At 34.6% G+C, this 14,093-nt stretch overlaps 2 protein-coding genes across 4 annotated transcripts; one reads left to right on the top strand and one right to left on the bottom strand.

The window, feature by feature from the left end:
• Window positions 1-202: 202 nt before the first annotated feature.
• On the top strand, window positions 203-4,054 carry LOC114412177 (VAN3-binding protein-like). 2 transcript variants are annotated; one of them, XM_028375981.1, is made up of 7 exons: window positions 203-801; window positions 983-1,516; window positions 1,899-2,283; window positions 2,907-3,086; window positions 3,211-3,260; window positions 3,353-3,410; window positions 3,562-4,054. In XM_028375981.1, exons 2-7 carry the CDS (start codon window positions 1,244-1,246, stop codon window positions 3,798-3,800), a joined length of 1,185 nt encoding a protein of 394 aa, XP_028231782.1. In that variant the 5' UTR covers window positions 203-801; window positions 983-1,243; the 3' UTR covers window positions 3,801-4,054. The 2 variants fall into 2 exon arrangements, with proteins under 2 accessions (XP_028231782.1, XP_028231781.1); XM_028375980.1 differs by having other exon boundaries at window positions 970-1,516.
• A 303-nt stretch (window positions 4,055-4,357) lies between these two features.
• Window positions 4,358-8,506, bottom strand: LOC114412178 (formyltetrahydrofolate deformylase 1, mitochondrial-like). Of its 2 annotated transcripts, XM_028375982.1 has the most exons (8): window positions 8,263-8,506; window positions 8,069-8,181; window positions 6,594-6,744; window positions 6,433-6,506; window positions 6,180-6,339; window positions 5,838-5,936; window positions 5,635-5,721; window positions 4,358-4,690 (listed from the first exon to the last, which is right to left on the bottom strand). In XM_028375982.1, the coding sequence occupies exons 1-8, from the start codon at window positions 8,380-8,382 to the stop codon at window positions 4,544-4,546; spliced, it is 951 nt and encodes a 316-aa protein (XP_028231783.1). In that variant the 5' UTR covers window positions 8,383-8,506; the 3' UTR covers window positions 4,358-4,543. The 2 variants fall into 2 exon arrangements, with proteins under 2 accessions (XP_028231783.1, XP_028231784.1); XM_028375983.1 differs by lacking the exon at window positions 5,838-5,936.
• Between the last annotated feature and the right edge of the window lie 5,587 nt (window positions 8,507-14,093).

The following is a 14,093-nucleotide window of genomic DNA, read 5'->3' as shown; positions in this document are numbered from 1 at the left end:
CATTTCTGAACTTTACAACTTAATATCAAATTAATCTTCAAAAAATATAATTTTAACGTCAAATTAATATTTTATTATTACAGCTTAACAATTAAATAATCTTATAAATTTAATCACAAGATAAAATTGTTATACTTTGTAGGCATTCAAAAATTAAATTATCACTAACTTACATTTATAGAGGCCAAAATGGTGATAAGCCCTTATTTAAAAAAAAATATCTGATGAGTAATCTATGTATGGACTACGCTCCTAAATTGCAGAGGTTACTGTCACGAGGAGCTGGGAATTAGTAATATATATGTATATATATGATACCAAACCGCCCCTACCCACCGCCGTCTAGTCTAAGGTCCATGCAATGTTAATTATGTGATCATATTCATTCATAGACCCTGCTCCTGCATTTCACGCACTCTATTCCTATTTCCGACAACCTTGAGTACCTACCCTCATCATACTTGATGACACATCTTTATATTCCTTCTCCCATGATTTTTAAATAATATCAACCAAAATGACAACAAGGGTTGTGCATGAGTCCTATGATCCAATGCCCGGTTCTTCAGGATTATGTCTCGTTAAATTTATAGTATACACTTTGTTTTTTTGAGCTTCGTGAACACCGGGTTGTCTTGTCTCCGATTCTTTAATCAACTTCAACCTGAATTCATGGTGGTCCAAAGCACAAGACTTAGATTAGTGTTCATGCAATCTATTCTGCCTCGTTGCTTATAAGCTCACCTTTATTTCATACTCAAGTTGGTCGCAAAAGCTTGGTCAAAAGCTTCTGTTGAGCAGGTAGTAGCTCTTGTTTTCTTTTTAAAAAAAAATTACTTTGAGAATTTGGATTATTATATATTCAGGATTCAGCCTTTTGAAGCTTGTGGTCTTTTTATGTGCCTTCCAAAGTTTGAAGCTTGCTAAGATGTTTTCTTGGGGTCTTTTATGTGCCATTTCTTTTTTTAGTTGATCAATTCAGTGACGAGGTTGGAACATAAGGCACGGTTTGCCAAGGATATTGGAAGTAGTACTTTCAAATCACACGAAACTTTTGCCTTTACCTTTTTCGGCTCCCGTGAACCACCCCAAATAGTGTGTCAATCACAAGTCCAAACTACTAACCTTTATTGTGCTTTAGTTATCAACTTATCTGCCCATATAAGGATTTCCAAGTTGTTGAGTTGAACATTCAGTACTACCTGTGTGGAGATAGATTGATAGAAAGAAAGTTGAAACCAAAATGGATGGTGGTTATTTTCCACCTGGCAAAATTGGTTCATGGCATGGATTGGAATTACAGGATGTGCAAGAAAATGATGAACTCAAATTGGTTCCATCGTTATTTGCCATACCTCAGCCACCTACCCCACATGAGCCCATGGAGTTCTTATCCAGGTCTTGGAGTCTCTCTGCTGCAGAAATTTCAAAGGCTCTTTTGGAAAAACAAAAGCATAACTTCCATGACAAGAATCAAGCCACCTTTCCAGAAGCTATTTTGGCTACTCAATTAGTAGTAAGTCATACCCCCTTCCCATGCATCTTGCTATGCCCATTTGCATTAATTGTTGATTGAATCTCATGATGATCTCATCATATTCCAAAACTCTGAATGATAATTCCTTAATAAAAAAATTATGTTTACAAAAGTACCTAATAATCTCTAATTACAAGTCTATACACTAGAGAGTGCGTGAATTAACTGATATGAGGTTATTCTAGCTTAAATACTTATAGAGAGAGAACTTTGTTGTTCATGTTTGTTCTACTCGACTCTAGCTGTTTTGCATCCTTTGAAGAATATTTGTAAGTTCATACATTCTAAAGTGTATAAAAACATGTGTTGTGTTTTGACCTATTCTCTATAAGCTCTAAGTTTTTTACTCTTTCTTTTGCAGACAAGTAAGACCATGCCTTATCCTTATAGCAAAAAGATGGGCACTATTGGAAAATGGTTTCATCAGAGGCATCATGGGAATACTAATATCACTGTAAAGAAGAAAGATCGGGCACGTTTAGAAAATGCACGTGTACATTCTGCTGTGTCTATTGCGGGGCTTGCTTCGGCCTTGGCTGCTGTTGCTGCAGCAGAGAACTCTAGCTGCTCTCAAACGAAGTTGAAACTTGCTCTGGCTTCAGCCACACAACTCTTGGCATCACATTGCATTGAAATGGCTGAACTAGCTGGAGCTGATCATAATCATGTGGCTTCTACTATAAAGTCTGCGGTTGATATTCAAACCCCTGGTGATCTAATGACTCTTACAGCTGCAGCTGCTACAGGTATTTGCTTAATTTCGTATTTGGTTTAAGCCTTTAAGCTTATTTTGAAAAGAAAATAAAGGTTGTTTTTTCAGCCTTATGAGAGATTTTAGTAGGAAAACAATGATTTCTCCCGGAAAAAGAAAGCATTAGCAATTGAATAATCATATTCATTCATCTACTTTCTCTTCTATTTCGTTTTCCTTTTTCACACTATTTTTATATATCTCTCTTTCTTCTTTTCTCATCACTTACTCCATTTTTCACTTGCTCTCTTTCTTTTCTTTTTTTCTTTCTATCTCTCTTCCTTGCATCCATATCCAGAACCAGAGGTACGGTCTCAATTTCCACGCATTGATATAGTCAGACAATTTTAACTGTTGGAAGAAGATTAAAGTCTCCAACATGTTTTAAGTCTGAAGGATAGAAAATGAGTCCTCCAATCTTTCTCTAACAGTTCTGATTTTCTGAATGAGTGAATGTGTGAAAATGCTTATCTCTGAATCATTTGTATTCACCCCAAGATTGGGTTATACATCTTTATTCTTACAAATTCTGGAAAGTGTTTTTTAAGACTTGTTATAGGACATGAACTGTTGATCATTCATGACAAGATTTTTCTTTTTCATACTGTGCATAATCAGCTTTGAGAGGAGAAGCAGCTCTAAGAGCAAGATTGCCAAACGAAGCAAAAAGGAATGCATCTATAAGTCCCTATGATAGGGTACTACTACCACAATCACATCGGTTTTTTGCCTTTGAAGGACAGAGTTGTGAACATCATCCTCCATGTGTGGGAGATTTGTCGCAGCTCACAAGAAAAGGTGATATATAACAACAAAGGCACTGTTCATTATAGTCAAGTTCTAATTTTAAAGAGCCAAAAGTACCCATAAATAATAGTCTGCTTATCAGTATTTTTAAGGCTACTTTGCTTTACTTTTTCAGGTGTATTACGATGGAAGCATGTTTCTGTTTATATCAACAAGAAGTGTCAGGTATACTAAATTAAACCCAGGCTTAAACAAATATTCATGTGATGATGGTTTCCATAAGGAAGGAACTTTTAATTAGTTCCCTTTTTGTTCAGGTCAAAATCAAGATCAAAAGCAAGCACGTTGGAGGAGCCTTCTCCAAAAAGAATAAATGTAAGCATTTTTCTAATTAAAAACTCTAACAACCGATACCCACCTCCTTTATCCATGCATCTGTATTGGCATTATAAAATTCCTTTTTTTTTTCTTCTATGTTTTTGGAATTATGTAGTCTAACTTTCATTGTATATATTATATATACTAGGTGTGGTCTATGGAATTTGTGACAAAGATGGGGCATGGCCATACAGAAAAGAAAGGAAAACGTCAGAAGAGTTCTATTTTGGTCTCAAAACTGCACAGGGTCTTCTAGAGTTTAAGTGTGATAGTAAACTCCACAAGCAAAAATGGGTTGATGGAATAGGGTGTCTACTTCGTCGAGTTAACTCTATTGAAGCAACAGAGCGTTCTCTAGATCTTCTAAGTATTAACAGCGACACATGACGGATTTGAATTGCATTGTATCACTGTTTAGAGAAATTTTAAGAAATTGAAAAATATTTGAGAAGACATTTTGTTTGTTTTTTAAATCAAAAAGGAGTGTATGAAGTCACTTAAGGTTTCAAGACATGTAGAGTTGTAAAGAAAAAGGATCGGAATGACATTTCAAAAAGATATTAGGACTTAGGAGAAGCCAAGGTTGTAAAATAATTTCTTTTACGACAGTACATTATGTATGTGTGTAATTGTGTTATGTATATTTATGTGTCTAGCAGAGTAGAACAGAATTTTGCCAAACGCGTTTATTCTTAAGATGGTTGTACCACTATGATACAAAAGTTAAGGAATGATGTTTATTTACTTCATTTTCTCGTTACCCTTATACATATTGAGGAATTTGAGAAGTGAAGAATTAGTTATTAATTAAAACATCAACTGTTGCAATTTTGATCAAGGTTGATTAAATCTGTATTTTAAATATTTATCCCATCACTCTTCTGAATGGTAAACCTGTTGTTCAAAATGTATATCAATCTTTTTACAAGCGACAATCAGGGTAATGAAGCTCAGAAAGTTGCTGAATTCATTTCACTGAATTAGGCAATTAGCATGTTACAAGGACCCAAAGAATCGACTCAATCTTCCTTTTATGCTCATATTTTACAACTGAAGTGGGATATTATTTGAATATGAATGTAGATGCACACCATTTTGGTGCACTGTATTTTGGTTATTTTCTGTTTCCGTCAAAATACAACAGTCCTCTTTTCTTCATAAGGTAACACCCGAAGTTCACAGTAAGATCTGATAGCCTTGGAAAGGCATTGTTTCTCTAGGTTTTCTGATTTCTGCACAAAGCTCTGCAAGTTATCTCTGTGAGAAACTCTCTCAACCTGCAAATGAGATTAAACCATTTTACCGCCAGATAAATAATATTGGTCATACTTGAGGCTGTCCATTATGTAAATGTTATACAGTGCATCAGCACATGCGCAATTTAAGGATGCTTAATTTACAATCAAGCAAAAGACACAGTAAAATAGTTATACTGAAAAAATATAAGACTCAAATATGTATGGGAACTTTGTTCTGCTTGTAACTGAAACAGAAACCTAAAGAATTTCATTCTGAACAGATTCTTCTGCAGCAGTATCAATCTCTATTCTGTCAATGGGAGAGGTGCCAATGAATCTTAGTGCATCAAATGTAATCTAGAGTATTATAAACACTAATCAGGATTTGGACAGATGTCAACCTTTGATGCAATCAATATTTTCCCACCATAAGTTGTTCTTTTTTTTGCATTGGAATTGGAATATCTACTCACAAATTGGAACCCATGCAGAAGTGTGGGTGCTCTAGTTTTTTTTAGTTTAGAACAAGAAAACAACAAAATGTTGAGTAAGTACATCTCCGAGGAAATCCACTCTCAAAAAATATATCTTGCAAGAGTTTGATAAACTGGAGTTGGCCTGGCAATTTGTTCACCCTATATTAGTGGCACATATACCATGCTAATTGCACCTACATTTTGTTCACTCTATCTTAGTATCCCATCTAACTCTAGTCGCTAGGTGGCTCCAACCAGACTTGGGTTTCTTGGATGATGGATCAGAAGGCAGATGCAGAAAAGTTGCCCTTGCAAATTAACTTAAGTCTCCAGCATAAAGTGTAATTAAAAAAAGTAAAGAAAACACCATAATTACATGGCATTAAATATGCTACTGTCTATTATCACATAATCAGTTCAGATCAACATTATCATTCAAATATTATTACAAAGGAAGCAATGTATCGTGAGCAACAGCAAAACAAGTATGAAAGGTTTTATGTTCACCATTTGTTCAATTATAGGTCCAGCATCAAGTTCTTCAGTCACAAAGTGACTTGTTGCACCAATTAATTTAACACCTGCCTCAAAGGCCTGCCAAAACAATCTAGCATATTAAACATGTATACAAATGAAGGAATCAGAAAGAGCACATAACAAATGGTAAAAAGTGGCAACAGTTTAAATTATGAAAGGGCAGGAAGACCCACCTGTTTAGATGGATTACCACCCTTGAATGATGGCAAAAGACCATGGTGAATGTTAATTATATCGTTCCCATAGCTCCTTAAAAAGTTTCCAGATAATATCTTTGCATATAAATCAATGCTGTAAGTATTTAATAGTTCAATACTATCAAATATTAATATTGATATACAATAGAAGATAATTACAAACTACTCTGAGATTTTCATAACATGCAGAGGCAGAGAAGAGCCAGTTCATCCCAGAAGTACCCAAATTTCAGGAATAAGTCTAATTACCAAAATCTCTTTTAAATATTAGAAATATAATAAATACACTGAGAGCATGAATTCTATACAGTTATTTACCTGCATATATCTTGCAAGTACTAAAATATCAGTATTCTGAACCAGCTGCAATATCTCCCCTTCTCTTTTATTTTCTTTAGTCGTACATAAGTAATGATAAGGAATACCATGCCTTTCAAGAAAACGAATCACATGGGTGTTTGAACCTCTATGATGGTTACTGGAGAATGCATCATAAAAGATAATTAGGAAATAAATAAACATATAAAGAGACATACAAATCAATTTAGTGGTGTTATTACTTAAATTTCACCTAATTACACAAGTGATATCTACTGGAAGTCTTCCATCCTGCCATCCATGTAATAAATCAACCAGGCAGTGGTCCTGCAGCAAAATAAAAAATAATATATTCACCCCTGTACAGAATTTTTTTGAAAACAAAAGACAAGATACAAGAGTGATAATGCACACCTGCTTTGATGCAAGAACCGCTATCTTATATTTAGGATCCAGAGCTGGCACCCTTACAACAGATCTTATTGCTTTGAATGTTTGTGAAAGCTTTAGGAAGTCCTCCTCCATTTGCACCCGTGGCCATTTAACAGGATCGAAAACAAAATCACTGCAATTATCAACACAAGTTAATGCAGCTGCAGTTATTGTTTCCATATACCCATTCAAATTACAAATTAATTGAACTCTGCCGTGTTTAGATCTGATGTTTTTTAGCATGCATTGAATTATGGAGCTCAAGCACCAAAAACTGGAGATCAGTACACGATAAAGTATACATACATAGTATTAGTACTTGATAAGAACTGACTTTAAGAGATAAGATTTTAAAATCCCTTCATATACATAGAGAAATCATACAGGAAGAATTCCAGCATTAAGCTAAGTCAGTGTGCACTTATTGAGAGAGAGATTCCTTTCCTTTAACCCTAAAAGCAAGAACGGATCCAGAAATCTATGAGGGGGTTGGTATACCAAGGGCAAAGAAAACTATTAATATACTATGTAAATGTATTCTAACTTTTACTCACCAAAGTGAAGAGCATGTCATTGCATCGACTTCCAAGAAAAGAAAAAGGCAGAAAATATAAAATTTTAATTTATTGTCTGTGCAAAATTACCTATGAATGCAACTACTTGGTGGAATTCAATCAAACTACTAATATAACAGGCAATCCGATTAACATCCTGTTATATTAAGACACTAAAACCAAAAAGTTCCTCTGGGAAAACTTGTTGCTGCATTATATTTGCTTGCCCCATCAGATCCATTATCCTTTCCTAAATTAAAACAAAAAACAAAAATCTACAGCCCTGTTTATTGGTGTGGAGAGTTCCCGACTCCATTTCAACTGGTGTTTTCTGATTGAACATGACAATCTAGACAAGGACTATTAGATTAAGGGGAGTGCGCTTGTCCTTAGTGCCACCAAACAGCCAGCAAAACACAACATAAGCTTAGCCAGCCACCATTCAAACCCGAGACACTCAAATTCTTGCTCTCTCTCTTTGTTGTGTGTGTTGGGCTGTATCATGGGTAGTAGCGAGAACCCCAACAACAAAGACGATTCTGCATAGAATAGTATAAACTTCCTAAAAGCTTAAAAATAAAAATTCTATTGTTCTCAAACCAAAATTGGCATTTAATCTGAGTAACCACTGCATTCATCTCAAATTCTCAATAACTAAAATTGGCAAAGATAGCTGAGAGATATAATCCTGATTTTGATTAGAGAACAATGCCTATGGTATTATATTTAAGTTCTCTCCTATTAGTAACCCAATGAATTAACAAAGCAATCGACAGTCAACTCACATTGGTCTTGGGTAGATGCATGAAGACTTAGGTTCGATGCTCATTGCTACCATTATACACAAAAAAAAAAAAAAAAAAAAAAAAAACATTATGGAAATGAGAGAATGAATGAGTGTACCTTCTGGAGTAGAAGACATGTTTATTTTCAGGAACAAAAACATCAGCGGCGAGAATGTTTCCACCTCTAGAGGCAATACAGTCGGATAGCTTGGCTACAATTCCAACGGCATCCTATTAAGAAAACCAAATTCAATTCCCTTTGCAATAACACAAAACAAAACCAAAGCATAGCATAAGAATGTTGTTCATTACGGGGCAATGAAAGACGTGGATTCCGTGGGTGAGGGAGGAAGGGGGATCCAAAGATTTGAAGGACATGTTCCTTTTGACCAATCCCAAAACATTACGAGGGACTCTTCGGGCCATGGCCATTCTCTTCTCTCTCTCTCTCTGAATCGCAATGTTCGGCGTTCAAGTTCAAGCACCAAACTTCCACATGTTTAACCAACACCGCACTCTCTCAATCCTCCACCAACCTATCATTTCATTCGTTTCATTACATTACACGACATGCCCTTTTGCTTGTCATTTTTCTTTTCTTTATTTCTATGTTAAATTTTTTTTTTCTAATTTATTATTTGTTTAAGTTCCATTTGATCTTCTGATTTTTTATAGGTTTAATATAATCTTTTAATTTTTTTTAAACTGTTCAATTCAATTCTACTGTATAAATTAAACTGTCGTGCTAAGAAATGTAGTCCACTAATTTTGCAAATCGTTTGAGAATTTGAAGAAAATTGTTGGCAATAGCAAGGGCATTTCCATAAAATCCGAAGAACTGTTTTCATGAAATTCTCTCAAAATAATGAACCAAAATATGTGTTCGCTTTTGGTTCTGTTTGAAATCATGTGTTCTTCAAAAGAACTCAATCAATTTTATGAAAAATAAACATTGGGGAAAAATCAAAAACGCAAAAGGGTAAAATCAGGTTGAAAGCGCTTGTGCGTTTTAAATCACGAAATTCTATCAAATTACTTAACGAAATTTTGTGATTCTTGTCACGTTTTCATCCCAAGAATATGACAAATATAAGCCCTCAAGAAATTTTGAATTTCATGCATAAAATATAAACATTTTTGTTCAACGAAATTCAAAGGAAAAGAAAGGGCATTCTGAATATTGTTTAATCACGTACTATATATTAGAACCATTAATTTTAATTTCGTGAATAGAAATGAAGAAATTAAAGTAATGGGATTCACGTAATTAATAATCATAAAATGTATCTAAACCAATACCAATTTATGGAAAATAATAAGACAACGACACATAGATACATGTTGAGCATAATGATAAAACCTATTTTTAAGGATACATATTTTTTTTTAAAAAAATTGCCTAACAATATAATTATTCTTTCATTATTAATGATAATAATTTACATGTTTTTTCATTTGTAAGCCATTAAAAATGCATGGAAAGGTCTATAAATGATAAAAATAAAATCAATGCTAAAGAATTTGACGCCCATCGTGCACGATGAATTATTTTAAAGTTTCCTAAAAAAATATTTGTTAAGTTTATTTTAATAAGCAAAAATGCACCCTTAACTCATTTAAAAAAATACAAGGATGATAAAAGTAATTAAACAAGAAAACTCAATGATAAGAATGGGACAAAATAACTCTGGTTATAATGAAAATTTGACATGAAAAGTTATGGTAAGAGAGAAAATCAATAAATGCCTTGGAATTTTAACGTGAGAAGGAATAGTTTGACAACAACATTTAACATTTATTGTACGAGAAATTCTAGCAACAGTCTATCTGCAACTTTCTTTCTAACACTCTTAATTTGTTTGGTTAAAATTTATTAAAAATTATCAATTTTATTAGTATTTACTTTTCATCTATTAGAGTTGAAATTTATTAGATAATGATTTTCACCCAAACACATTAAGAGTGTTAAAAAATATATCAAAGAGTGTCATTAAAATTCCTCTTATTGTACATAGAAAAGTGACAAATTAAAACAACAAATGCAAATATAATTTGAAGAATTTATATGTTAATCACACACACCGAGTTGGGGAGCAATTGTTATGGATTGGGTCTAAGCCTAATACACCCTTTCTTTCAACTCGTGAAAAGACTAAGTGAGAGAACAATAACATCAAAGTAATGCAGTTAAGCATGAAAAAACATGATAAATGCATGTAAGGAGCCTTAAACCCTGTGAATTGTGATGTTGACGTTAGCTCAAGTTTGACACCTGTATATACCTTCAATTGCCATTGTTATAAATATGTGCATTCAGTATAACTTTTGTAGCATCATTACTAACTTAAGCATAAAGTGTCTTTACATGGAATTCACCATCACTCACACAAGTCAATAGTTTTGTAAATTCAAACTAGCCAACCTTTCTTAGTGGGCATCCAACCAGTAGGTTAACACCACAACTTGGGTTTGGATCACCTTCCCCCATACTTTGGACAAAACAAATATATTTGACCTATTTTATTAAATATTTCCAATTGCTTAGATAGAAGACATAAACTATACATTAACTAATAGTATAAAATAATTTTATATTATTATCTAATCTCAAACAACCATGCATGTTAGAATGTCTATGTTAGCATCCAACACCTTTTTAATTAGACAAAAAAATATCCCTCCTTTATTATAGACCAACACAAATTAAAGGACAGTAAAGTAATTTTATTTTATTTCAAAAATAAAAATAACTATACATCGTCTCCCTCTTTTCCTTGTTCCATAGGAAGGATAGGCCATGCATGTTTGTAACAAACGGGTGAAGGGTGGTGGCAACCAGCGGGTTATGATGGAGCAGGGAGGATTTGTAACGTGATCACACATTTAAGAATTAGTTTTCATATATGTAATTACAGTTTTTCATATATTGAATATTTCCATCAAAATAGCGTTTTGCCTCCAATTTATGGTTCTTTTTGTAGGACTTGTACATAATTTTATGTTTAGTGTGATTTTATATAGTAGATACTTCCATTCTGTGAATTAATGTTGAAACCACTTTAGTTTTAGGCCAAAGAAAAAAATGTTCAAATAATTGATGACTCGCTCAGCGAGGCAGATCCGCTTAGGAGTGGCATCCGCTAAGCGAGGCATACAGCTCGCTTAGCGGGTTGGGAAACCCTAGAAGAGAATTAGTCAGAGATGTGCTCGCCCAACGCATAGTCAGTCCGCCTAGCGAGGACGTTGTCTCTTCTCGTGCTTAGCGCACCCAGTCTCGCTAAGCCAGAATTCACTTACTCTCGCTTAGCGAGCCTTCGAAAGCTGAAAGGTCCAAGAGCCTTTAAAACACTGAAGTTGGCATAAATAAGAGAGAATTTTTTTATAGAGTTAGAGAGAGTGCACCAGAGGAAGTTGAGAAGATAGAAAGGAAGCAGCTGAGAGAGCTTAGGGTAGGAGGAGTGAAGTCTAGGGTTTAGAGGTTGTAGGAGACATCCTCAACCTTCCTTTGTCATTTTCTTTCACTCAAAAGTCATTCCTTCCCTATATTGAGAGCTTGTATTACTTGTAATGGAAGGATAAGCCTCTTGGTTGGGGAGTTCTGTTGAAACCTTGACGTAACACTCTTTCACTATCTATTTAATGTTATTTTTATGTGTTCATTGCTTCTATCTATGCTTATTTTACATGTTTGTGGCTTGATCACCCATTTGTATGTATAGTTAGGATTTTTAGCATTGGGAAATGTTTTAAAGCCTTAGAACTTGGTAGAGCAAGCTAGAAATTTGTATGTCTAGGAATGGAGTGCAGTAATCTAGTTCATATTATGTTGTAGACTTAATGCAACTCTTTTAGACTGAGTTTGTTGAGGGATCAAAGACGAAGTTCAAAGAGAGTTAGGTTCATTCACTAGAGGGATCTTGGTTTGAGTAATTTCTCAGCATAAGAACACTAGGATAACGTTAAATAGAGAAAAATATATATTAACATCAAGAGAAATTCAGTAGAACGACCCAACGCTTTTTACTTGATAGTTTTCACTTCAAAAATTCTAGATATTTAGTTTATATTCAAATAGACTTTAGTAGAGAATTAAACTTGATATTTACTTTGCTTTTAATCCATACAAAATTCTAGATATTTACTATGGTGGATGTCAAAATGTTCCGATCATTGCAGCGTATACAAAATTTTAAACATCAAAACATGTAATGAAGCCTACTTTCCAAAGACAACAAGGTTGGGGTTTAAGAAGTGGAAGGACTCACATTACCTTGAATGAAGCTTCCACAAAATGGTCAAATAACAAAAGGCTCAAATCTTAAAGTTTCAAGCTTCAAGGGATGAAAAACAAATTTTGGAACCTCAAGTAAGAACTTTGCATGAAAATGAGGAAGAAATAAAAAGGAAAGAGAGGTTTAAGGGCTTCTTTCCAAGGTTTTGAGAGAATAGGTCTTAAAAAACTAAGATGGAGCTTGGAAGAAGATGAAAATGATGGTCTCTCCCTCCTAGAGTGTCTCATGCAAGATAGAGAGAATAAAGGTCCAAGGTTTGGTTTTTGAGAGAAAATGGTGAGAAATGAGGCAAAGCTAGGCCTAATGTTATTGATTAGATCAATTGACAAGCATAAATGACCCCTTGGATGGCCATGGTTAACGTGTAATAGACTACCACAAATGGGTAGTTTTACTTTTGAATTTTTAGCTAGAAATAAATAAAGTAGGCATGGGCAAAAATGGTAAAAAACTATTTTTCCCAAATTGATAAATCATATCTTAAATGTCTAGATTAACGCACTAACTTCCTATATTATTGTGCTAATATTCTTAGGGATACGTGTACTCAAAGTAAACCTCACACAAAGATAAATTACATTACAACTCAATGTGTACTGTAATTCTTGCACATATGAAAATCTAGCTTAGACAATTTTTATTTCTCTGTCAAGCTTCACTAAACTAATCACACCCATACATATATATAATAAACATGAAAATCAATAAATAAAAACATATAGTCAATGTAATTAAAAACATACATGCATAGATGACACAACATAGAGTTTCCTCTTATAGACTCAGTTGTAATTTTTGCCAGGGTGTTACATATGCCACGAATAGATCTAGCCTTCCATTGCCATAGATTATTCATATGTCGAGACGCCAAACCCATAGCTTAGAGGAAGAGAAATATGGGGGAGGAAATGTGTCAGGTAGTGTGGCAAGAGGTATCCAAACTAATGACAACCCAATTCATCAGAGAGGTAGATTGAACCACATGGTTGTCAAGTGTAGTCTTGGTCGAGAAACAGAATAGTAAATGAAGGATGTGCACGGATTATACCGATTTGAATTGAGCTTGCCCAAAGGATATATACCCTTTCCCCAACATCGACCTCTTGGTAGATGAGGCAGCAAAACACAAAATGTTGAGTTTCTTTTATGCCTATTCAAGCTACAACCAAATCAGGATGGAGCTTGCAGACGAAGATAAAATCACTTTTATCATTGAATCATCAAACTATTTTTTACAAAGTCATGTCATTTGGATTGAAAAATGTCAGAGCCACATACCAATAACTAATGGGTTAGGTATTGACGCATAGCTAGAGAAAAATCTTGAAGTATATGTGGATGAAATGGTCGTCAAGTTTAACAATTTGTTGGCACACATCAAGGATCTGGAGGAAGTGTCCAAACAACTATGGAAACACAACATGAGGCTAAAGAAGAGAAGATTTAAAAATGTTGCTGAAGGGTTCACTCAGCGAGCCAGATTAGCTAAGCGAGGGAGTCAGCTCACTCAGCGAGAGCAAAACCCTAGAGATTGCAAAGTCAAAGAGCAACACGTTAAGCGCGTAGCCAACCCTCCCAGCGAGAATTTTGTCTCCTCTCACGCTTCGCGCGTCCAAGCCCGCTTAGCGCCCAGTCACTAACTCTCGCTCAGCGAGACATGCTCGCTAAGTGCGCCTTTGTAATCTAAAAAGCCCAAAAGTATTTAAAACTGGAAGAGGAGGGAAAAAACCAAGCGTCAAGCAGCATGGAAAGGAAGGAACAGAGCACCAAGGCTGAAAGGAGACATTTTTCTTCACACTTTCACTTCACCATGTCATTCTCTCCTTATTTTCATCCTTGTATGAAGCCCTC

The sequence above is a fragment of the Glycine soja genome, chromosome 5, assembly GCF_004193775.1.
Source record: "Glycine soja cultivar W05 chromosome 5, ASM419377v2, whole genome shotgun sequence".
Taxonomy (NCBI): Eukaryota; Viridiplantae; Streptophyta; class Magnoliopsida; order Fabales; family Fabaceae; genus Glycine; species Glycine soja.
Note: the sequence above shows the minus strand (reverse complement) of the source record. Positions and strands in the feature narration are given on the sequence as shown.